Below are 23,641 nucleotides of genomic sequence, written 5' to 3'. Positions count from 1 at the left end.
CGTGTCTAAGGCCGCCCCTTCTTCTTTGTCTGTAATTACCCCCCTTTTCTCCTAAATCTCTCTGCCTTCCCATCCATCCCCATTCATCCTTCATGGCTCACCTCTTCCATGAAGCCTAGTCAGACTACTTTACATCACAAGGATTTCTCCTGTCTCTCTCCCTACTGTATTTCCAGTCAGTATCAAATCATCTCTCATTGAATTACTCTCTTCCATGAGTATTTTTTAAAACTAAATAGACTAAACTCTCTTTGAAAATTTCATTTACACTCTGCTCTTCACCTGGTTACTTCACCTTGTAGCTTGTAGGGCGCTAGTCACGTACACTATACTTTTGAGCCCCCGCAGTGCCCCTTCCCCTTTCTCTCAGAGTGCCTGTCTTCCCTTCTTTCGCTGTCCACTTGTACGTATCTTTATTACTATTAATTTTATTTTATATTAATTTCAGTATAGCTAACATACAGTATCATGTTAGTTCCAAGTGTACGATATAGTGATTCAACAAGACTTCTACTTATCTTTAAGGACCAGCTCAGTTGAGTCTCCTCTGCCCTTCTTCCCTCATGTTCCCTTTGTTTAGAGCTGTGTTTTCCTCAGCGCTCACTGACACATAGCTTCCGCTCCACTTGGATGCATCTCGGACCGTTGCATATGCACCTGCCTTCCCCACAGGTTGTAGTTCCCTAGAGGACACAGCATATAACTTGTGCATTTCTGTGCTCATTTCTCACCCCCCAAAGCCTGGAACGTATTACACATTCTCTAATGTATTAAATACCCGGTGTGCCAGGCACTGTGTTCATTGCGGCTGTCTACATGGTGAACAAAATAAACATGGGCTTACCCCTGTGGAGCGTTTGGTGTGTGGAGGACCCAGACTTTCACCCCACGTCCTCAGTAAAGGATGGAAAACTGCAACGCGTGTGCCTGCTGCAGGGCAGAGGTATCTGGAGCCAGGGCAGAAGGTCAGGGGTATCAGGGCCGACTCCTTGAAGAACTCCAGGAAAGGCGTTCTGTGAATGTTTGATGAATTGTATGGAATTCAACAGTGGCTGCTCAATAAATACTCGTTGATTGGTTGATTGATTGTTGGCAGAGCTTTCGCAGATCCTGAGAAGAAAGGGCCGCAGGTCCCCATCATTCTTATTATGGAATTATTTCAGTGCATTTAAAGCTCCCCATTTTTCATCTTATACTTTAAAAACATCAGGGAAAAACTGATAGGCCAACTTTATAATATTTTAAAATGATTCTGTGGTGTTTTGGAATATTACATGGCTATAAGAGTTTATGTATATTTAATATACTTATTAAAATATGCAGTAAGCCCATGGCTGATTTTCTCTAAGGACGTCTCAGCGCCGAGGTGGGACTTAAATGTTTAATACTAATAATAATACTCATAACTCATATTTCTCTAGTGCTTTTCATCTTCGGGATCCCTAAAGCCTGTGAGCACCATGCCGAGTGGATGCAGCTGGGCTCGCCAGCCGGCTGACAGCCTCCACATCTGGCCTCCTGTCTCCCTCTGGGGGAGGGAGAGGGGGGGACTCCAGCTCAGAGGTCCAGCTTCCTCAGCCTACGTTGAATCTTCTCTTCCCGGACGCAAATTCCCTTCAGCCCCCTCTGAAAGCCTCCCACTGTGTGCACCTGCCGCTGCCAGCCCTCTGCCGCTGAGAGTCTGTTAGAACAGGGAAGAAAAGTGGCTTTCTGCTCCTGGGGTAGGGAAACACATGCCATCCTCCGGCTGGTCAAGGACAGGACACAGAGCCTGAGATCAGATGGCCGGAGAGGGAAGCGCATAGGGATGGTCTCCCCGTAGGGATGGTCTCTAAATCCACACTGTGCCCTCCTTCTCTAGGTCACGGAGACCAGGACGGGCCCTCTGGGCTGCAGCAACTACGACAATCTGGACTCAGTCAGCTCTGTCCTGGTACAGAGTCCGGAGAACAAAGTGCAGTTACTGGGTAAGCTGTACCGTGACGGGTGTCACACTGGGTGAAAAACTCAGACCACCAAGGAGCAGGAAAAAGCCCTCTGTGCCTCATTTGGCTAAACCCTTCTCTCACTCTCTTTTTTTAGTGTTTATTTGAGAGAGACAGAGAGAGAGAGGTGCAGTGTGAGCAAGCAGGGGAGGGGCAGAGAGAGAGAGAGGGAGGCACAGAATCTGAAGCAGGCTCCAGGCTCCGAGCTGTCAGCACAGAGCCTGGCACGGGGCTCAAACTCATGAACCATGAGATCATGACCTGAGCTGAAGGCGGACGCTTAACCAACCGAGCCACCCAGGCACCCCTGGCTAAACCATATTTAAGACAAGAGCTACCAGGACTTCTGGGACGTGTATTTAACAACTTTCCCTCATTCTTTTGAGAAAACTTCTGAAATGGTTTACCCTGCATCCAAGACCATTGTTAGCACCATTCAGCACCCAAACCCTCGGCATTCATAGTCCTCCCCAACCCCCAGTCACTATCCTGCATGAGTATCACATTCACCCTTATACACTTTGGTCTAGTTTGATGATCACCTTTGTTGCCCAAAGAACCCTCGGCTTTGTCCTAAGGACACATTGGGGTACGGTTAGTCTTTGCAGATGGTTATGGGGCCACCGTAGAGCTTTACAAACCATGGGACTATTGGCTACCCTGAGAGTGGTCCCTACTTTCTGTGATTGGTCTATAATCCTCCACGGGGGATCAAGGCCAGGAGAACAGTCTGAGACGAATGGGAGCCTCCGCTGGAGACAGAACTAGCTAAAACACACTTGCCAACGGGAAGGCGATAGGACAGGTAAGGGGAGGTAGGGGAGGTGCTTAGTTCCTGCTGTCTGCCCCGAAGGCATCCTGGGGACAGGGCAGTGCAAACGGATTCAGACAGGGCTGTTTGGCAGTCGGAAAAGTTCCTTTTTCTTGAGGCCTAACTGAATTGGACTCTGTTTAAGATATTATTGTCTTGGTATTATAAAATCAATAGCCCTCACCCAGGATCTACGATTACAAACTCCAGGCAACCTGAGCCAGATGCAACCCATCAGTTCTTTTGGAATCAAGGAATATATAATAAAAAGGAGTAAAAGACTGCTTTATTTAGAGCCACCTAATGCAATTAGCATCCCTCTTCTCCTCTGTCCTTAGATGGGCTGGGTTTGTGTCTGGAAATTAGCGATGAGTGAAGTTCGGAATGTCTGGTGGTTCATTTGGAATAGTTTATGCCATTTAATTTTATAGCCCATCACTCATGCAGACACTGCTCGGGGCAGTTATTTTATAGCAATGGGAAGTGTTATGGTGAGGAGGAGGGAGGTAGTGGGGGAGGTGAAGAGAAAGGACTTGGATGGCTGTGTGTGGAAAGGCAGCATGTGGACCGGATATGTGGGGAGGGCCGCTCCAGTACCACTGCAGGCACAGCATCAAGAGAGGAAACTTGAGGAGCAGTTCAGATACAAGGTGGATCTCAAACAGGACTTCTGCTGGTGCTGCCGTGCTAAGTTATGTTTTCAGGTCCACAGAGACTAGGATGCATACTTTGGGCTCTCTGATTTCCTGCCAAGGACACAGTCAAGGGTGTGACGATAAAGAGCTGGCAGGTATTTGAGGAAAGGGGAGCTCAGCGTATCCGAAGTTCTCACGTCCCCCACTCTCCTGGCACCGTCTCTCGCGATGTCCCTACTGGGGCAGCCTCTTGCAGGTCTGCCCTCGAACCTGGCCCAGGCGGCATCCAAAGGCATGCGTGTCCTTCACTCATCCCTTGATGTGCTTCCGACAGCCACCGTGTGTGGCTTGAAGCCAAAGAGGGGTGTATTCTGCTCCTGGTAAACTAAAACCCACCACCACAGATGGATAGGAAGACTGAAGCCTAGAGAAATTTAGTGGATTATATCCCAAGATCAGGGGAGCTAATTAGCAGGGAGAGCGGAGAACCATTCCTACCTACCCAGGCTTGACTGAACTTCCAAATCTCGGTGAGAGTTAAGCACACTGAGGCAGGGCAGCCAGTCCCAGGCGTGCAGTACAAGCTGATGGTACCACGGCAGAGTGCGACACCAAGCCAACTTTACTAGTCCTGCGACGTGGGCAGGTCACTGTGGCCATCGGCCCTGGATTCTCAGTGTGCCCAGGGAGTCACATGCGATCGTATCTGGGAAGCACCTGGTGTGGTGCCTGGCCACTGCGTACCAACAACGCCTGTCCCTGCCTCCTGACCAGAGCAGTCTCCTTGGTCGTCAAGGGTGGGGTGGGACATCCCAGAACATCTGTGACTTAGCCAAGCCAGAAACAGGATAGCTAGCTGAAGCAGAGCAAAAAGCCCATCAAGCCTTGATTCCTCCTTCATGAGATTGTAAGGTCTTCTTTTATCTGAAATATCTTCCCATTTCCATCCTAGAGATGCCGATGTGCAGCCAATAAGGCCATTCGTATGATACGCACGCTCTCAATTTGGCTGATGTGAGGGGTTCTCCGAAGCCTTGGGCTTCGATGCTCCTCATCTGCATTTTCAGACCCTCTCCCACCCATCACTGGGGCAGCGGTAAGCCCCTCATCCCATCAGCTCCATAGAGTTAGGCCCTGGGGTGACCGTTCTTGGGCCCAGAATGCCCAAGTCAGCAGAACCCCAGCTGGCGATCCTGCAGCCTTAAGTGTGGGAAACCAGGTCCCCACTGGTCCTTGCCCCACAATTCCCTGATGCGTCCTTTCCCTAGGCCTACAGGTGCTGCTGCCCGAGTACCTGCGTGAGCGCTTTGTGGCGGCGGCACTCAGCTATATCACATGCAGCTCTGAGGGGGAGCTCGTCTGCAAGGAGAATGACTGTTGGTGCAAGTGCAGCCCCACCTTCCCAGAATGCAACTGTCCGGATGCTGACATCCAGGCCATGGAGGACAGCCTGGTGCAGATCCAGGACTCTTGGGTGACTCACAACCGGCAGTTTGAGGAGTCAGGTGAGCAGCTGACGGGCCCACACTTCCCTGTCAATGGGACATGCTCTGAGGTGCGGGACTAGAAGGTGGGGAACTTACCTTGGATCCCGCCTCATCCGCTTACCTGTGTCCTTGGCCCCTACCAGGTTATCTCACAACCTCACGTCTCAGGTGGTTGTCTTCTTGTTATCTGTGCAAATGGACGTGATCCCTACCAAAGACATGCGTCACGAGGACTTAATGAGCTAATGTGGATATATCTGAGGGCGTTAGGACTTGCCTGCTTTGTCTGATACACATTTGCTACAGATTGCCTGCGCACAGGTGCACAAGGAATGTTTGCTGGATGAATGAAGTATGTAGAATAGTTCTAGGAGGCACCCAGCACACACTAGTCCTTGCTCGTTACACGTATAGCTAATAGCAAGGTTACCTTGAGATGCAGATTTAGGGCTTGGTTTTGAATCCTTGTTCTGGGTTCTGGTTTGAATGTTTGCGTCCCGCCCTCCCCCCCCCCAAATTCATACGTTGAAAATATAATGCCCAGGGAGGTGGGGGCCTTTGGGAGGTGATTAGGGATTAGTGCTCTTATAACAGAGACCCCAGAGAGATCCTTCTCACCTTCGGCCATGTGAAGACACAGTGAGAAGTGAGCCACACTCGACCCAGAGAGGGCCTTCCCCAGAACCTGACCGTGGTGGCATTCTGATCTTGGACTTCCAGCTTCTTGAACCATGAGCAATAAACTTCTGTTGTTTATAAGCCACTCGGTCTGTGGTATTTTCTGAGAGCAGCCCCCAAAGACTGAGACACTCTGTTACTGACCAGCTTTGTGACCTTATGTGAGCCATGCAGCTTCAGAATACCTCCATTCCTCATCTGTAAGAGAGGGAAAGTGATGATAATAGGTGGATGGAAGGCTCATATGGGATAATGTAGATAAAATTAATGTAGAACTATCTCTACCTGATACACTCATACATTTCAACACTAAATGAGTGATAGTTATGTGGATAGATATAGCTCAGAAACATGTTGGGTTAAACAAAGTGAAAATGAAAAATGTTACATATACATATCATGTGAATAATACTATGATACAATATTATTAAATATAACACATATTTAATACTATTTATATGATGCTTAAAAACATACTGGCCAATACTTAATGTTTTTACAGATAAACATATGCAGAAAACATTAAGAAATATAATGATAAAGAAAACACCCAAGAGAGTGGTTACATCAAGATGGGAGATAGAAGGGAAGTTTAGGGCCTTCGACTGTGTATTTTCTTTGCAGAATTTCTCTAAAACAAAACAAAAGACTGAAGTCAATGTGGCAAAGTGGCTAAATCTAGTTGGTGGGCACATGGGAGTTTATTCTGTTACTCCCTGTGCTCTTTTGTAAGCTTACATGTTTTATAAAAAAACCTACGTACATGCTAGTTGTTATTGCCATCACTAGGTATGATTCTCCAACCACTGGGAAGGGGAAGAGGGGTATGAAGAACCAAGCTGAGGCCCCAGGCATTGACATTTCAAGTCCTAGACAGGTAGTTAGTTGCTAAGGAGAACATTCCAGTCCCCCCAACACCAGCTGCACAGGAGTTGTGATGGTGGGATGTGTTCAATGATGCTTAATGTGGGGCATGACTTCGGGCGCTCACCGCTGTGAGTTACTTACTGCTGAGTAAATGAGGGCTATCTGGGCCCCCATCAAGAGACAGTGGCTGCAGGTCCCAAGTAAAGGCAGATCTGGGCATAAATTCAGCCAATGTGTTGTGACCAGGAAGCTCTGGGAAGAGCACAGACTTGGAGTAGGCAGCAAGGACCAGAAAGCATCTTGCTTCTGGATTAGCTACAGGAAAGAATGGGTGTCTGGCCTAGAGGTGAAGCTTGAAAGAGACAAAGGGTATTCCAGAGTCAGAGAGAAGGATGTGGACAGGAGCAGCTGGTCTCAGGGACTGGCAATTTTCTAAGAAGCTTTCTGAGCTGGGTGCTCAGTCTCCCTGGGTCCACATTTGCCAGCTGTGCCTGCCTTCCACCTTCCACGGGATGTTGTGGTGTTACTGAAGAACACCAGCCTGTGACAGTGTTGTGAATGACTTACAGGAAGTTATAAAGGGAGAAAGTGGTACATCCCAAGGTCATTGGCAAAAGCGTGACCTCTGGCCTGCTTGGGTCATGACCGGAAATCTGTTTTGAAATTCAGAAGCATATTAGGGACAGGAAAGATGGAAAAGAACCCTGAAGCTCTGTTTTATGGCATGTTATTCATTTTCCAAATAAGGCAGTTTAAAAAGAAATACATACAAGGGCCTGGGAGAATGGCTATGGAGCCTCTTTCCTCAGGCAATGAGTCCGGAGGGCCGGCTGGGTCTGGGGAGCGCCCTGCCGTCCCAGAGTCTGCGTGACTCCCCCTCAGCTCAGCTCTGCGTCCTTGCCCACAGAGGAATTCCAGGCCCTGCTGAAAAGGCTGCCTGGAGACAGGTTCCTGAACTCCACAGCCATCTCCCAGTTCTGGGCCATGGACACCAGCCTTCAGCACCGCTACCAGCAGCTGGGAGCCAGCTTGAAATTGCTGTTCAAGAAGACCCACCGGATTGTCCGCAGGCTCTTCAACCTCTGCAAGCGCTGCCACCGGCAGCCTCGCTTCCGCCTGCCCAAGGAGAGGTGAGCACCCCAGCTGCCCGGGCCCAAGCCTGGCCCCTTCCCCTGAGGCTGCTGAGGCCCGGGGGGCCCTCTGTCCAACATGGCAGATCTGGCGGCGGTGACCCAGATGAGGCCTTTTAGATTCTCTGCTCTCTTCACCTACTTGTGACTTGTGTCTGACATCGGAGAGAGCAAACAGAGAGAGGCTAATTTTACTTTTTATAAAGTATAGTATATTCAAATGTTATTCTAGTCATGCTCTAATTCTCACTCATTTCTACTTTAAGAAGTTTTTTCAGGAAACAGAGGGGTGGAGTTGAAGCTCACACACCAATTACATACAGTGAGAATATACACACATTGGGTTGCTTGAAACAAGTGATTAGTTCTGAGTCACAAAAGGAAAGAAAGCTGAGCCCCACCCCAACCCCGCCCTCAGGAGCAGAGGCAGGCTGTATCATCATAGGCCCTCACTGCACATCCACTCACACGCTCGTTTATTCAACAAGTGCACACTGCGTATCCTAATATTAAGCAGTGTGTGTGTGGGTCCTCGGGAAAACATAATAAATATATAGAAACACAAAAACTATAAAATGATACCTATGTGGCAGCCACTTAAATCCACATTTGTGGAACATAAATCAGAGGCATGGTCTAGTAAAAGCAAAAGCCCGAGAGAAGAGCTACCTTGGAGAAGGAAGTCTCGGCCAGCTTGTGTGGGAGAAGATAGAAATTGTACACGGAGACGGGGCCTCGCAGGGCGTGGAGGCTGCCTCGCAACCCGGAGATGCGGCTCTGACAGAGGCACCCGTAAGAAGGGAAGCGTCAGTGGAGAGCCTAGACTAGCAAAGGCTTTTGAGAGGGGTTCACTTTTTTTTTTCTTCAAGAAATCACTATTAAATGCTTACCAAGCGCCAGGAACAATCCTGGTTTCTGAGAACATGTCGGTGAAGAATAGTGCAGTGTTCCTGCTCTTTTGGCATCTTTAGAGAAGCCATCTGTGAACAGGGAAACCATAAACAACAATTTCCAATCCTGATCCTTGCTGTGGATTATATAAAAACAGGCTGATGTGATAGAGAGCGAGCGACTGGGTGGTTCTTTCAAAAAGGGTGTCACAGAAGACCTCTTTGAGGAGGTATCACAGGAGCGGAAATCTAAATCTAAAGAGGGAGCCAGCCATAGAAAATTCCTCTTCGTGGTGAAAGAGTGACAGAAGCAGTGGGAACAGGAAGGACAGGGACGGTAAGTGGGAAAGCAATGGATGGGAGTTGGGAAGTTTGGAGAACTAGGGATCGGACGGTCTTATTTAAAAAGCTGAAAACTACGTTAGATGTTTTGGTACAGAGGGTGTGGGAGATCTTCTGTAGGCTTTTGAGTAAGCGAAGGAAGTGGTACTTGGGAGGGATGAGCCCGGCTGCTGCCAGTACAAGTCTGATGTCAAGTATTTCTGGTGCTGATCCATCAGACAGACGCTGAGCTCTAGGCCTTACTCGATCATTCCAGAGTGGTGCAGTAGGGTTTCCATCATTCAGAGAACTCGGGGCTTTTATCTTTCTCATTACCTTCCCTGCCTATTAGTCAGTCTCCTCCTACCCTCAGGAGAGACGCCAAAGCGTGTCTCTGTGTGACTCTTTATTCATTCTTACCTCCCTTCCCAAAGGTCCTTGCCCTATTGGTGGAATCGCATCCAGTCCCTCCTCTACTGTGGAGAAAGCACCTTCCCCGGCACCTTCCTGGAACAGAGCCACAGCTGCACCTGCCCCTATGACCAGTCTTCCTGCCAGGGCCCCATCCCCTGTGCCTTGGGCGAAGGGCCTGCATGTGCCCACTGTGCTCCGGACAACAGCACGCGCTGTGGGGGCTGTAACCCAGGCTACGTGCTGGCCCAGGGGTTGTGCCGGCCAGAGGTGGCCGAGTCCCTGGAGAACTTTCTGGGGCTGGAGACAGACCTGCAGGACCTGGAGCTGAAGTACCTGTTGCAGAAGCGGGACAGCCGCATCGAGGTGCACTCCATCTTCATCAGCAACGACATGCGTCTGGGCAGCTGGTTTGACCCTTCCTGGAGGAAGCGCATGCTGCTCACGCTGAAGAGTAACAAGTACAAGCCTGGGCTGGTGCACGTGATGCTGGCCTTGTCCCTGCAGATCTGCCTCACCAAGAACAGCACCCTGGAGCCTGTCATGGCCATCTACGTCAACCCGTTTGGGGGCAGCCACTCTGAGAGCTGGTTCATGCCCGTGAATGAGGGCAGCTTCCCCGACTGGGAAAGGACTAACGTGGACGCAGCTGCCCAGTGCCAAAACTGGACTGTCACCTTGGGGAACAGGTGGAAGACCTTCTTTGAGACAGTCCATGTTTACCTACGGAGCCGAATCAAGTCCCTGGATGACAGCTCCAATGAGACAATCTACTACGAGCCCCTGGAGATGACCGATCCCTCCAAGAACTTGGGCTACATGAAAATCAACACCTTGCAGGTCTTTGGCTACAGCCTCCCCTTTGACCCGGATGCTATCCGGGACTTAATTCTCCAGTTAGACTACCCGTACACTCAAGGTTCCCAGGACTCTGCCCTCTTGCAGCTTATAGAGCTTAGGGACCGGGTAAACCAGCTCTCTCCCCCGGGCAAAGTCCGGCTTGACCTTTTCTCCTGCTTGCTCCGGCATCGGCTCAAGCTGGCCAACAACGAGGTGGGCAGGATCCAGTCCTCCCTGAGGGCTTTCAATTCTAAGCTGCCAAACCCTGTGGAGTATGAGACAGGCAAACTGTGTAGCTAATGGGGGCCCCACTCCAGTGCTGGGCAGGGAGGTGATCCATGAATCCAGGGTGAAAGATCATCCAAGCGCTCACCTTAGTGCCAACAGGGTTCTCCCTTGAGACTTTCCGCACCCAGCTGATGGGACCTCAGGGCGTGGACTAAAGCAGGCAGGAGAGAAAGAGACCATCACCGCACACGTGTACACGCTCACCATGTGCGTGCACACACGCGCGCGCATACACATACACTCTCTCACTCACACAGGGAGGCTACGACTCAGCAGCCTCGAATCTGTGAAGTCGGTGCTTTCAAATGCATGCAGTTGAAGGAGAGGAGCCAAGGGAGAGATTAAGAAAAAGAACCAGCCAAACCGTGAAAACAAAATCCTTAAAAAGTGATTCTTATCATTCAAGAAAGCAAGAGGGGGCATGGGGGTAGGAACAGGAGCAGTTCCCCCTCCCCCACCGAGTCACTTTTGTATTCTTTTTAACCAGGTTTCTTAAAATGGCGTTGTTTCGTGATCCCCCCAGCGTTGGTTCTTACTTTTTGTATGCTGCCTCCTCTGTGCCCTCCCAGACACTGACTGCTTCTCAAGCCGGCTCCCCTGAGACACTCAAGGTGACACCAACAGAGGACCGTAAGGGCAGACAGGCAGGCTTGCTCTGCTCTCCACTCCTCCCTCTCTCCAGCCCCCTTGCTTCCTCAGCCCCCCTACTTTGTTCCACATTCCCCTCGTGGTCCAGCCGGAACTCCTCTTCCAATGGCACCCGTCCTGTCCAAGAAAGCAGCTCTGTCAAGTTAGAAAGAGACAATGTATAGGGAAATGTTCTTTTTTAAAAACAAAACAAAAATATTTATTTTGTGATTGTTTTCTTTGTCAATCTGCTCCAGCCACATGAACGTATGAGTAAACGTTTACCTGGTTTAATATATTTTCTTAAAAGGCCTTTTTTAGGGGAAAACAGAAAAGAGAAAACAAAAGAAGATTATGGTTCCCTGGGCTGCCTGGATTTTTTTTTTTTAATTGCTCTGTGTGTGATACATGGACATCCATGGATGGTGGACAGGCCGTGGGGGAGGCTGGTTGATTAGTGTGTTTTCAAAAGCGAATGCATGTCTGGCTTGACTGGGGTGTGTGTGGCGGGGGTTGTTACATGAAGAATGGACTGAGGCAGAACTCCGGGTCCCAGAGTTACCTGGCTACCCTTCCCCCTCTTCCCAGACAGGAGAACTAACACAAGTCTTACAGCCAGGACTCCTCGCTATCAGAGGAGTGATGTGAAGGTCCCTGCTCACAGGGGAGCTGCAGCGTCTGCGTTGGGTAAATGTGTACTGAGGCGGGTTGGGGGGGAGGGCGCCTCTTTGCCAACACTGCTGCAGGCATCAGGAGAGTTTCCCATACTCGGCATCTTCTAGTCTGTGATCGCCTTTTGAGGAAACTGGGAAGGACGCAGACGTGGCATTGGTTTTCTCTGTTCTGATTACCACTTTCCCAGCCTAAAAAGCAGGTTGGATGTACGCCACACAGAATGAGGCATCATTCTCCCCAGAGTGCCTCCCCCAGGTGGTCCGAGAAGCATTTCACAGCAGATCTCTTGGAGAACCACTTCCTCTCTACTCTCCACAGGTTCCAATTTCTTCAGGCGAAAGTCACCACATAAATACTAAGTACTCCATTCCCTACGTGGGCTATATCTCAGTTGGTACAAAACGAACTGGGAGACAGAAAGGATGGTTGTGTCTATGCACCCAAGAGCCTTCGACGTTTATTGTTGCATAGAGAAGAATTCAGCATCATATTTAATCATTGTGCCCTATCTCAATCCACAACGACCTGAAATCTTTGGTAGACAAGCAGCCTCCAGCATTTCTATCTTCAAAGTTCCCCTGGAGGCTTCTAGGGCAGAAATCCAGAGTGATGGGATAACCTAGGGGGTAATGCACACACTGGCTATTTCTACTGGGCCACTGCTTGCTTTGACAAATTTGTACCAAGCCACTCATCTGTGGAAGATGGAACCAGCAGATGTCCTCTTCATCAATGGGGTACTGATGTGCCAGAGGAGTATGCTTTGGTTGGGAAGGGGGTTGCAAGCGGTAGGAAGGCATTGATACTTTCCACTGACAGGGTTTGAGAGATGCAAGAGAGATACCAGAGTCTGATTTTAGCACTGACTGTGCATGTCTCCACGCTGCAGGACTGGGTGGGCACATGCTTTCACCCATGAATTAATGGCAAACCATGTACAGCAATATTCAGAGTGAGGAGGAAAGCAGTTGAGAATGTGCTGTGCACAAAGTTAGCAGTGAGCACCTTCAGTAGCATGAAGGCAATTGCTCCGGTGAGAAGAGAGTCAGTACGTGGGGGCTCACGTCTTACCTGGGCCGGTCCCACAGTTGAGGGGTAGGAAACCTTAGCTATCAGTCTCTGAATCAGACCAGACTGGGGGAAAAGCATACCTATAGAGTTATTAGAAGGATGTTGTATCTCCTTATTTTAGGAAGGCTCTGGAAAGATGATGGTGTGACATACTCAGGTTTTAGAAACAGATGCACCCAATCACAAAGATTTCCACTTCTTGCCTGCTAGAAGGCTTAAACCATGAGGCTGAGTTTATCAACTCCACTTAAAAGTACTATTACACATTAGTAAATATTTAGGAGTGCCCTTCTAAACCCAGATGTAAGTACCATATTGATAGAAGGCCTAAAAGACATTATTAATTAACCACAGTAGAAGGAATGTTTATATTTGACCTACTCATCTGTTCTCTGTGATGGATGCCTGACTCTTGTGAGACAGTGATGGGTGTCTGGTGTACCAGAGCTTGGATCAAAGCAACAGACCAAAGATTTTGCTTCCAGAAAGCAGGTGGAAGACAGTGGGGGTGGCGGGGGTGGTAAAGTATGGACAAGATTCCTTAAGAGATTTTTAAAGGCTTGAGACCACACATTCAGCACAGAGGTTCTCAGAAAGCTAGGCTAAGAATGCCATAATACAAAAAAGGCTGTCCCAGTCAAAATTGTCACCTTGAAAGTCTACAATAATCAGAAGATGTGAACAACCTATTCTTATACACAGTTGAAAATAAAGAATTGTCATTAATTAATTAGTCCTGGGCTGTCTGTCAATGTTGGTGAACTGAATGGAAAAGTAAGAGACAAATGGATATAACAATCACGAATCCAGGCCTTAATTGTAACCCCAAAGAACTAATACATCAAAAGCTAATCTGCCCTAATGCTCGAGACTGATACCTCTAATACTAAATAACATATTTAATCCCCCGTGCTAATAATAATAATGCTAAGCTCTGTAAGCATATTCATGCATCGACAGCCAAACATAAATGAAGATCTCTTCAAATACAGGGCATCACAAATAGTTCAGATTCCATTCTTGGCTTCTTTTCACAAATATGAAAATAGTGGTCATGATGGGGAGAGCTGCCTTATGAGTAGATGGAATATATTGCCTACAGAATGTCCTGCCCCCAAATATCACCTTCAAAGCCTGTAATTTCATCATGCAAGTCTGCTCTCTTGTATATAAGAGGGAGATTTCTTTGCCATTGTATTTTGTATGAAAATTAAAATGCCCTTAGGAAGAAATAAGTCTTAGAAGCTAACCCACTGGCAAAATAGAGGATTAGATTTTTGGAGCTAGAAGATTTTTCGAGGTCATCCAGTCCTACCCATTTCTGACATGAGGGGGAAGAGGTTACAGCACTTGCCTGAGGTTGTATCTATCAGAAGGGGAGGAAGTGCAGTCTTTCGTCTCTACCTCTCTCTTCCAGTAAATGACATTTGGGACCTAGGGGGTGACAGAGACCCAGTTTCAGGGCTTGGGAGTATGAGGGTGGGGAAAGGAAGACACATTTCTGGGAAGGAGAGGAGAACTTCTGAGAGGTGGGAGAATCCTCACATCTTTTCCTGGGAGTGATTCTAACAAAAGTAATCAGCTGCTGTAGCAATCGAAAGGAAAAGACTTAAGTCTCTCCCCTGAGAAGATTTAAGCATGGGGTAGACATATTTCCTTCCAAGCCTGGAGATGCAGGGATCAATTTGCTGGTTTCCTGATAACTCTATCAGCTCAGTGATTTTTAATTACAGCATCCTGCCTCCAATTTCTTGCTGTTTTCTCTACCATCAGTTTGAGTTTGAATACCATTACAAATCTGGTAACTTCTGCAAAGCATCTTTATTGTGAAGGGTAGAGATGTTTGGGTAACAACAACATGCAAAGGCTCTAGGCTGTGCAGTCACTGTGGTAAACATATGACCTAGGTCTAGGGCCACGACAGAGAACAGTAATGAGGCAATACACTCTGCTGTGCGCTAAGAGTGCTTGTTCTGTCTAGCAGTAGAGCAGGAATACAGACCAAAGGAGCCACTGAGACATAACAGGCCTATGCTCCTGGCCTGGCCGGATAGGTTGAGAAATCCAGGTTCTGTGACTGGCTATAGACACATTCCCTTTTTAGATTCTTGTTTGGCTTCTGCCACCAGCCAGCTCTATAACTGTCAGCAGGTCACTTGCCTTTCTTACACAGATACTAGGGGCCCTTCTGGTTGCTATCCTTTCATGCTGTTGAAGGCAGTATGGCCCAGGAGACAGTGCAGGCCATTAAGTCAGACCTGAATTTACATGTTGGCTCTGCACTTATATTTAAGTGATCTTAATTCTTGACTTATCCCCTTATGTGTAACCCAAACAGCTCACCCCCTAAGATTTCCCTAAGGTTTTTCTTTCCTTTCTCTTTCTGGATGCTCACCTCTCTGCATACTTTTGCCGAATCCTCTCCAGCTTGCAGAATACATATATACCTTCAATTCCCTAAAACTAAATCCCATTTCCTTCCTCTTTCCCTTCATCCTTCCCTCTTTCTTTCCCTCCCTTCCTTCCTTCTTCCCTCCCTCCCTATGGTAAGTGCTAGGCTCTAGGATAGGTGCAGAATAGTCAATACCTCTATGTGTTTCTGGGCCATGGAGAATTGTAAAATATAACGTAGGGGATGGAGATGCAGACACAATCCAGAGTGGCGCATTCTCTAGTAGAGATGTACAGAGTATTGATGGTATACAGAGAGGGAGAAAATTACTCCCTGGGAGTCACTAATGACATTTGTTGCGAACCCTCTAATCACTATGGAAGCAATACCCCAGGTCTCCAAATGTTTTACATGTCAGTGGAGGGAAAGACCTAACGTGCCATGTATGTGCCCCCTCTCAGAGAGCAGAAAGGAGCAATGGCAGCAGCAGAGCCCCTCCCCCCACCCCCGAAGGTACACACTACATCTGGTCGGTGCCGTTATTTGGGACTCCCGAGCACCACATCAGCACCTTATTATTCCGTCCAAGGCACACTCAAAGGACAGCCAGGTCTGTTTGGTAGAGCAGCTGCCTCCACGCCTTGAGGGTGCAGTGTTCTGAAACCACTGCTTCTGCAACTTGAACGTGCATATGATTCACTTGCAGATTCTGATTCAGAGGGCCTGAGTAAGGCCCCAGATTCTGCACATCTAACAGCTCCCAGGTGATGCTGCTGCAGCTGGTCCAAAGACCACACTTAGAGGAGACAGTTCCTAGAGAGCATGCCTGTCGTCTTCCTCAGCCCTCGGGATTCTAAAATGGGGGTCTACCAGAAACGGTAGGGGCTAAGAAGCCAAAAGGTCAATAACGTCTGGCGAGGAGGTGAGGTCCTCACTTAGAAGAATCTTGGTGCTCTACTGGCATCCAATTTCTCAACCACACAGGAGCCAGGTATCTGACCTGTATATACTAGTGAGGTAAGAAAAGAGAGGAGAGAGGAAAGAAAGGAAACTTAAGTAAATCAAAATTCTGCACGCTGAGAGCTCGCTTGCTTATGAATGTGTTTACAGATAAGCAGCCCCCCAGACCAGCTGAATCATGCTGGCTGAGTAAAGGTCTTTCCCCCAAGCCTATCAGACAGAGTAAATCTGTTCAGAAGTGGGACAGGGAGTGCCTGTCACTCTGTGGAAACACACATCAGATAAGATGATTAAATCCCCACCAGCAATGTGCAAGCACCCAGAGGCCCAGACTTTAGACTGCTAAGGTGCCATGCAATTTCTAGGCACTTCATCTAAGAAATAAAATGAATTATTCCTGTTTTCAGTTCTGTCCTCCTCTCCTCCAGCCTGTGCGATTACTACCCTTGCATCGTTAATAAAAACAGCCACCAGAATTTATAGGGGGTCATTCTTCCAAGGATCTCAGCACTTGGAGAAATAAATCAATCAATGTTATTTATTGAGCATATTCAGCTAGGAGATGTGGGGAATAAAGCAAACATGTATTTAGTATGTACACTCTCTTAATTCAAAAACTTTTGGGATGCCTTAGAAAATATGCCTTGTGGGGAGGCTATACAACGAGGTGACAGCAAAAGCTGGATTTGGCGTGCTTTCTGGAGTCCGGCTGCCTTGGTTCAAATCCCATCTCTGCCACTTACCAGCTGTGAGGGGTCGGGAATGCCATTTACTCTCTTTTAGCATCAGTGTGCACATCTGTGAAAGAGGGGCAATATCAGGCTGCTCTGATGGTCAAAGATGGGAAAGGATGCAGGCTCGCAGTACATAATGCTCAAGTGTGGGTTGTTTTTATGGCATTAGACGGTTCCTATGTTTAAGGAAAGGGAAGAAAAGCAAAGCAAAGGAAAAGGAAATACCCACGTGACTCACCTGCAGAAGCACACTCTTTCCTGGAAACAAGGAGAAACTTATCATCCGGGCCCTTGCATAAGGGTCATTGGGCAATATAGTGGAAAAGTCTTCAATTACAGTTTTACAGCAGACATAGATAAGCCATTCAAGTGGGTATTTCTTATACAGACCCTGTATAAAAGCACAGAATATAATAACATCACTCATTGCCAGAATGCCTGTGCCTGGCTGGGTCACGTGGCCCAGGTACCTTGTTTCTAATGATGTAACTCATTACAGTGATAGAGCTTGGAGGTACCTAGGAGAATAGCTGGTTAACATGCCCATTAGACTGTCTTTTTCAAATAGCACATCTTAAGTGCACTTTTAGCAAGTATGGTTTGCAGTCAATTCCTAGTTGAATTCTTTGATGGGGAACCAGGGTGTAGGACTGCCATAAGGTTTTTAGAGACAGATATGAGGAAGGCAGAGTTTATATTCCAGTTATATCCAAAGTATAAGATGTGGATGGGCAGAAAGAAAGGTAGAGAGAATGTTCTAAGAAGTGGGAGCAACACGTGTCTAGGCACATACTCATAGACCCAATGATGAGTCAGCCTGATGTGCATGTTCCACACCCAGTCTCCTGGTCCAATGCCCTTTGTTTGTTTCTTCTTTTAAAAACAACAGCTCTATTGAGATACGATTCAGATATTGTAAGGTCATAAGATTCACCCCCTCTAAAGTGCACAATTCAGTAGTTTTTATTCAAAAAGCTCTGCATCGATCACCACTACCTAATTGCAGAATATTTACATCACCCAAGAAAGAATCCTGTACCTATTGGCAGTCACTTTCCATTCCTCTCCAAGCCTCCGCCCTTGGCAAACACTCTTCTATTTCCTATCTCTGAGTATTTACCTATTCCCCCAATTTTTGTACAAATGAAATCATATAATATGTATGACATACAAACATCATATGATTTAAAAACACAGTATCTTCTACCATTATGTGGATTTTCTTTTCACTTTCTTGATAGTGTCCTCGAAGTACAAAAGTTTAGAATTTTGATGAAGTTCAACTGATCTACTTTTTCTTTTGCCGCTTATGTCTTGGATGTCATATTTAAAAAGCCATACACTTATACCTAAGTTTTCTTGTAATAATCTTAACAGTTTTAGCTCTTACCTTTAGGTTTCTGATCCATTTTGAGTTAATTTTTGTACATGGTATGACACAGGGGTCCAACTTCATTCTTTCACATAGGAGTATCCAGTTGTCCTAGGACCATTTATTCAAAGACTTTTCTTCCTCTAAGAAGTTGTATTGGCACAGGTGTCAAAAATTGATTGACCATAAAAATATGGCTTGATCTGGACTCTTAACTCTATTCCATTGATCTGTATGTCTAACTCTATGTGAATACCACAGTGTATTTATTATTGTAGATTTGTAGTAAATTTTGAAATTAAGAAATGTGAGTCCTCTAAGTTCTTTTTCTTTGCCAAGATGTTATGGCTATTCTTAGTCTCTTTATTTTCCATATGATTTTTGAGGTTCAGCTTGTCATTTTCTGTGAAAGCACAAAAAAAAGAAAGCTGGGATTTGATAGGAATTATGTTAACTATATGGATAAGTTTGGGGAGTATCATCATCATCTTAACAGTATGTTATTCTGATCCATAAATAGGGAACGTCTCTCTATTTAAATCTTTCATTTCTTTTGATGATGTTTTGTGGGTTTTGGTCTTAAAAGTCTCACATTTATTTTGGTAAGTTTATTCCTAAGTATCTTATTCTTTTTTGATGCTATTATAAATGGAATTGTTTTCTTAATTTCATTTTTGGATTGTTCATTATTTGTGTATAGAAATACAATCGATTTTCATATATTGATCTTGTATCCTGCCACCTTGCTGAACTTGTTATTAGTTCTAGTGCTTTTTTTTCTGTGTGTGGCTTCCTTAGAATTTTCTATCTACTAGAGCATATCATCTTCAAATGTAGTTTTCTTATATTCTTTATTCTTAATGACCCTTCTTCAACCAATGCATTCTTGTTCCTGCTGCCTCCTGTGGGAGCAGGAGAACTTCTTTATGCTCTTACTGGAAGCATCTGAGAAATTTATTGCAGAGACAGATTGGCCTTCGGAAATATGGATCACCCTTAGTACTGTCTGTGGGCAAACAAAGGCATTCAAAAGCTAACATGGTAAAAAGGTGAGAATAATCAATAATCTGTGGTGTTTGTTCAAAGTTCTTAGCCTATCTCCCAAGTTCTCGGCTGTCTGCATTCAATGGTAACAGTAATTGGATCGGCATTAATGAATGAGAACTCATGCATAGCCTCCATACTCGCCCCCATGGCTATTCAGTTCACACTTCCATAGTGCCAGGACTAGGACTGCCAATGAAAGAGATTAGTTTTTAGCAGTTGACCAAGTCATTCTGTCTGGTTGTTTAGTTTCTCACCCATAGTAGATGTTCTCTGCTGGTTGCTCACATGTAGTTCAAAAACCTTTGTGCTTCCTGTCCACTTCCAGAGATCCACCCACCTGCCTTTTTCACAGACACTCCTTGTCTCTGATAGTCTAATCTTTCTCCTTCCAGGCCCTTAACCAACTAACCAACCATGTCATTCCACATTGCCCACAAGTTCATCTATATTTTTACCTTAAGTCAGTTCTTCCTCTACACCAAGTTGATGACTAATTGCACTTAACATCAAAGCTCTGCCGATGGGGAGGCTTTCCCCCTCATCACTGTCCATCAAAGCTAACCTATGAATGAAGCTGGGCCTTTCTACTTATCTGTTATCTCATCATAAAGGCCCTCTGTTAAGCCACAGATGTGAACTATAGGAGATACACGAGTGCAAACTGATTGATGGCATGGGGCTCTGGGCTACCTGCTTGATTAGCTTATAGTGTGCTCTCCAGCTCTGCTTGTTTCCAATCTTGGATGTACCATATCCATCTTAGAATGCACTGCCACAGAACTGGCCCCACCTTGCGACTTGTGGGCTTTGCCTGAACCCAGTTCATGATGGATGGCTCTGGTCATAGGATCCCTTGTATCTCAGGGTCAGAAGCTCTGTATTTCCCAAGGGCAAGTAGCACATCAGTAAATGCTTATTGATGGTGATCATCCTCTGTTTTAGGTGGCAGGGACTTTCTCCAGAACCCCAGAAGTCTACATTGTGATTTATTGACTGGAGCTTCCCATCAACTCTGAACACTATTTTCTTCCACCACAGATGGCTCTGGTACCATAGGGTCTCCTAGGTTATATGGCTCATGTGTCAGACCATTTTCTCAAACCTGGTCCTTCTGCTGAGCTCTTTCTTGCTCTGGATACTAATCAAAGTTCACAGCCTTTTAATGTTATACAGCAAATGGGTGAAGGTAGTATTTCCAGGCATAGAATATGCTGCCTCCAGAACCTGAAGAGGCCATTAAGACTTACGCTACTTTCTCAGTAGTTGGAGGCGTAAAATACAATTCTTTGTTGTTTCATTTGGAAGGGATGTTCTGGCATTCTCCAGAACCTGTAGATCCCTAAGAAGTTCACTAGTATGCTGAGGTCCTGAAGCTTTAATCTCCACTTTCTGAAGCACATGTATTTTGCCAAGGCTTCCACATAGTAGCCACTTCTTTTTCATCTGGTCTTATTATCATGGCATTGTCAATATAATGGGCCAGTGTGATGTTCTGTGGACTATCAGACATTTCATCTCCTTGACAGTCTTATTACAACAGAGGGCCAAATCATTAACAAAACCTAAGACAAGACCATAATTATATACTCTTGTCCATCTCACATGAATATGAACTGCTTTGGATCCTCTTTTCTTGTAGGGATGGAAAAGAATGCAGTCACCAGATCACGGTCACTTAATATGTATTGGAGGCTATATTCATCTGCTTTAGTAAAATCACATCTGGCTCTGCAGCTACAACTGGGGACAGTACTTGATTAAATTTACAGTAGTTATTCACTCAGTCATGATTCATTCCATTTTTATAGGGGCTATTCTGGTGAATTAAATGAAGATTTATCATAGATCATCACCCTTGTATTCTCTGAAGGTAGCACTAATGCCTACCATTCTCACCAGGTTGCAATATTATCTTTTTATTTACTATGTTGACTTGGGGTGAAGGCACAGTTGCACCAGTTTTCATTTGGCTTTCTCTACTAAATTTCCTACTGTACAGGTTAAGGAATCAATACCAACTCCAAGGGTTTATGCCAAACTCCAAAAAGTATGTCTATTCCAATTATACCAGCAAATGATCATCAGGTGGGCCTGTGATTCCAGGAATCTGTGAAGCCAGACCTAAGGATTCCAGGATTCAATTACTTCCCTGGCCCCATACAGCCCTTCTGTACGGCAATACTCCCCCCCACATTGATCTTTAAGATTCAACTGTAACAGGAGGGTTATTATGGCGTATTGAGTCCCATATTGGATATCAATGCTAATTCTGACTCCATGTCCCACAGTCCTTGAAGAGTTTGGGTATTGCTTTTTCCCAAATGGGCTGTTGCTTGAGTAAATGGCTATAGTCCATTGGCAAAGGGACTAGAACGTTTCCAACTGAATACAATTGCTATGGAGTTGCAGGATTCCTTTTCCTAGAAATCCAGCATCTCTTTCTGCCCCTGGTGTTCTGGGTCTGAGAACTGACTGAAGTTTGGAAACTTGACAAAGTACCATGGATTTTAATTTGAGAGATTTCCCTCAGCCTTCTTATCCATTCTTGATATCCTTGGCCTGTGTAAATTAAGAAATATCTCCTTTGCTCATCTAACATGCCTCTGGAAACACCAAGTTCCATTAATATCACCATAGCTCTTTGAAGGTTAGATTCTCCCTCTAGCCAAAGCCAGATACCACGTAAATATTGCCACATATTGTGATATCAGGGCCACCTTGCTTCATTACAATAGTTGCAATTGCCTTGGTTCTGAGGGTTGAGTGCCATCTCCTGGACCTTTATTGTTGGAGGATCTAATCAGGCTACTAGAAAGCCTAGTTCTGTATTAGCCTGTCCTATCTTCAGCCTTGGCCTATAGAGAACAGCTATCACTGAGCTGACCCATGTTCACCAGGTATTCCTTGGAGTGTCCTTTAGGCCCTCCCATGGAACATACTCCACTGGCACGTTTATGGCCTGATACAGTATATGCACTCTGTGTGCCAACTTCTTTGAGCTGTTTGATCTCTTGCTTCACCATCCACCATGGCAGTTCTGGCATTTCTACTTCACACAGTGTGGGTCTTTGCTTTTTCCAGATCCTAACAGCCCTTCTAGTAACAATCATCTCCAGGGCCTTTGCTAAGGCATCAAATCATATAAAATGGAGACTATTTCAATATTGATAAACTTTTGATTATCCAACCTTATGTTCCACACCTCTTGATCAGGTACTCCAGGATTCAGTCCCATGCATATGCTAGTAGCCACTACAGGGACATGTTAGCTATGCCTTATAACAACTTTGGTGTATACACTCCTTCCATAAAATTCTCAGTGCATCTCTAGTCTGATTGTACTGGAATTTGATTTTCCTTATTGGATTGTTTGCCAGGGGAAGGGGTAGGGGATATTTCCTTAAGCAGGCAAGCAGTGTTTTGTAATGTGAATGTCTTAATCGAGGTCTCTGCATCATCTTCAAGGAAGGGGAGAGCTATGATCTATCAAGGCCGAGGGGAGGAAGGGACTTCTGAAGGTCCAGCAAGTCAAGGTACTAAGGTCTACTCAAATTGCCCTATTCCAAGTCTCAGCACCCTACTACTTTCCCATTAGGGACCTGCACCTGGCATAGGAGACTTACTGAATCTGAGAATTCAATCCTATCTGAAGCTCTACTACTTTAATGATTAAGTCCTGAGCCTAGTTTTCTATTCTCCTGGTACTCTGGCTGTAGGAGATTAGGGTTTCCCTAAATGCTACTAAGGCCTTCTAGCTTTCATATTTTGTCTGGAAATGATGATTAATCATCTGAGCCTGTCATTATTTAGCTTTCAAAAATCAATGGTGCTCAGCAAATCACCCAGTTCCATGGTCCTTATAATTACCATCTCCCTTGTCCCTCTCAATCACAAGAAACACTGCACCACACCATGTACCCCCTTCTATGGATATCCCACATCAGTCTACTGCTGATGAAAGTTAACAGTCACACAGAAATTACCCTTCTTTCAACAGCTGCACTGCTACAATACCTCACAGGCTAGTTCTACCCCAGCTACAACCAGTGATGGGGTTTGCACCGCCAGAGAGCCAATGACTGACCCATCTCTAAAGTCCCATTTTGAAAGTCAACTTCCTAAAACTGCTTTTTGTATCAAAGAATTCTTAGGCGAGAATTGGCTGCAGAAGGTTTACTGGGGAGAGTTCTTGAGGTATACATATGTGAGGAAGTGAAGAAGGCAAGTTTGGGCAGGAAGAGAAACTCGTATTGAGGTTGTAACTGAGACCGAAGCAGATTCTATGGGGAGTTCTAGAGCCTGAATGGCCCTTCAGAATTCTCCTAAAGTGAGGCAAGAGGGTTAGGCTTTTAAATCTCCAAGCAGGAGTCACTGGCCATGGGCTACCCGGGAGATGTGCAAGAGGGAAGGCTTAATTTTG

The 23,641-nt window shown here is 46.1% G+C and overlaps 1 protein-coding gene and 1 long non-coding RNA gene across 5 annotated transcripts in view; one reads left to right on the top strand and one right to left on the bottom strand.

Moving 5' to 3' along the window:
* Positions 1–11,260, top strand: part of BRINP2 (BMP/retinoic acid inducible neural specific 2) — a 125,961-nt gene extending 114,701 nt beyond the window's left edge. For both annotated transcript variants that reach the window (XM_027074281.2, XM_027074279.2), the window contains exons 5-8: positions 1,862–1,967; positions 4,700–4,936; positions 7,371–7,593; positions 9,239–11,260. In XM_027074281.2, the coding sequence (XP_026930082.1) occupies positions 1,862–1,967; positions 4,700–4,936; positions 7,371–7,593; positions 9,239–10,355 (1,683 nt within the window). In that variant the 3' untranslated portion in view covers positions 10,356–11,260. The remainder of the gene's footprint in view (positions 1–1,861; positions 1,968–4,699; positions 4,937–7,370; positions 7,594–9,238) is intronic.
* On the bottom strand, positions 519–8,384 carry LOC113603792 (uncharacterized). Of its 3 annotated transcripts, none has more exons than XR_008293191.1 (6): positions 8,263–8,384; positions 7,234–7,748; positions 5,537–5,794; positions 4,726–5,126; positions 845–3,542; positions 519–683 (listed from the first exon to the last, which is right to left on the bottom strand). It is a non-coding gene; the product is annotated as an uncharacterized LOC113603792 (long non-coding RNA). The 3 variants fall into 3 exon arrangements; XR_008293192.1 differs by having other exon boundaries at positions 845–4,963; positions 5,040–5,126; XR_008293193.1 differs by having other exon boundaries at positions 845–4,963; positions 5,040–5,105.
* Positions 11,261–23,641: the final 12,381 nt, after the last annotated feature.

The sequence above is a fragment of the Acinonyx jubatus genome, chromosome E4 (assembly GCF_027475565.1).
Source record: "Acinonyx jubatus isolate Ajub_Pintada_27869175 chromosome E4, VMU_Ajub_asm_v1.0, whole genome shotgun sequence".
Taxonomy (NCBI): Eukaryota; Metazoa; Chordata; class Mammalia; order Carnivora; family Felidae; genus Acinonyx; species Acinonyx jubatus.
The sequence above is the reverse complement of the archived record's forward strand: the minus strand, read 5'-3'. Positions and strand labels throughout refer to the sequence as shown.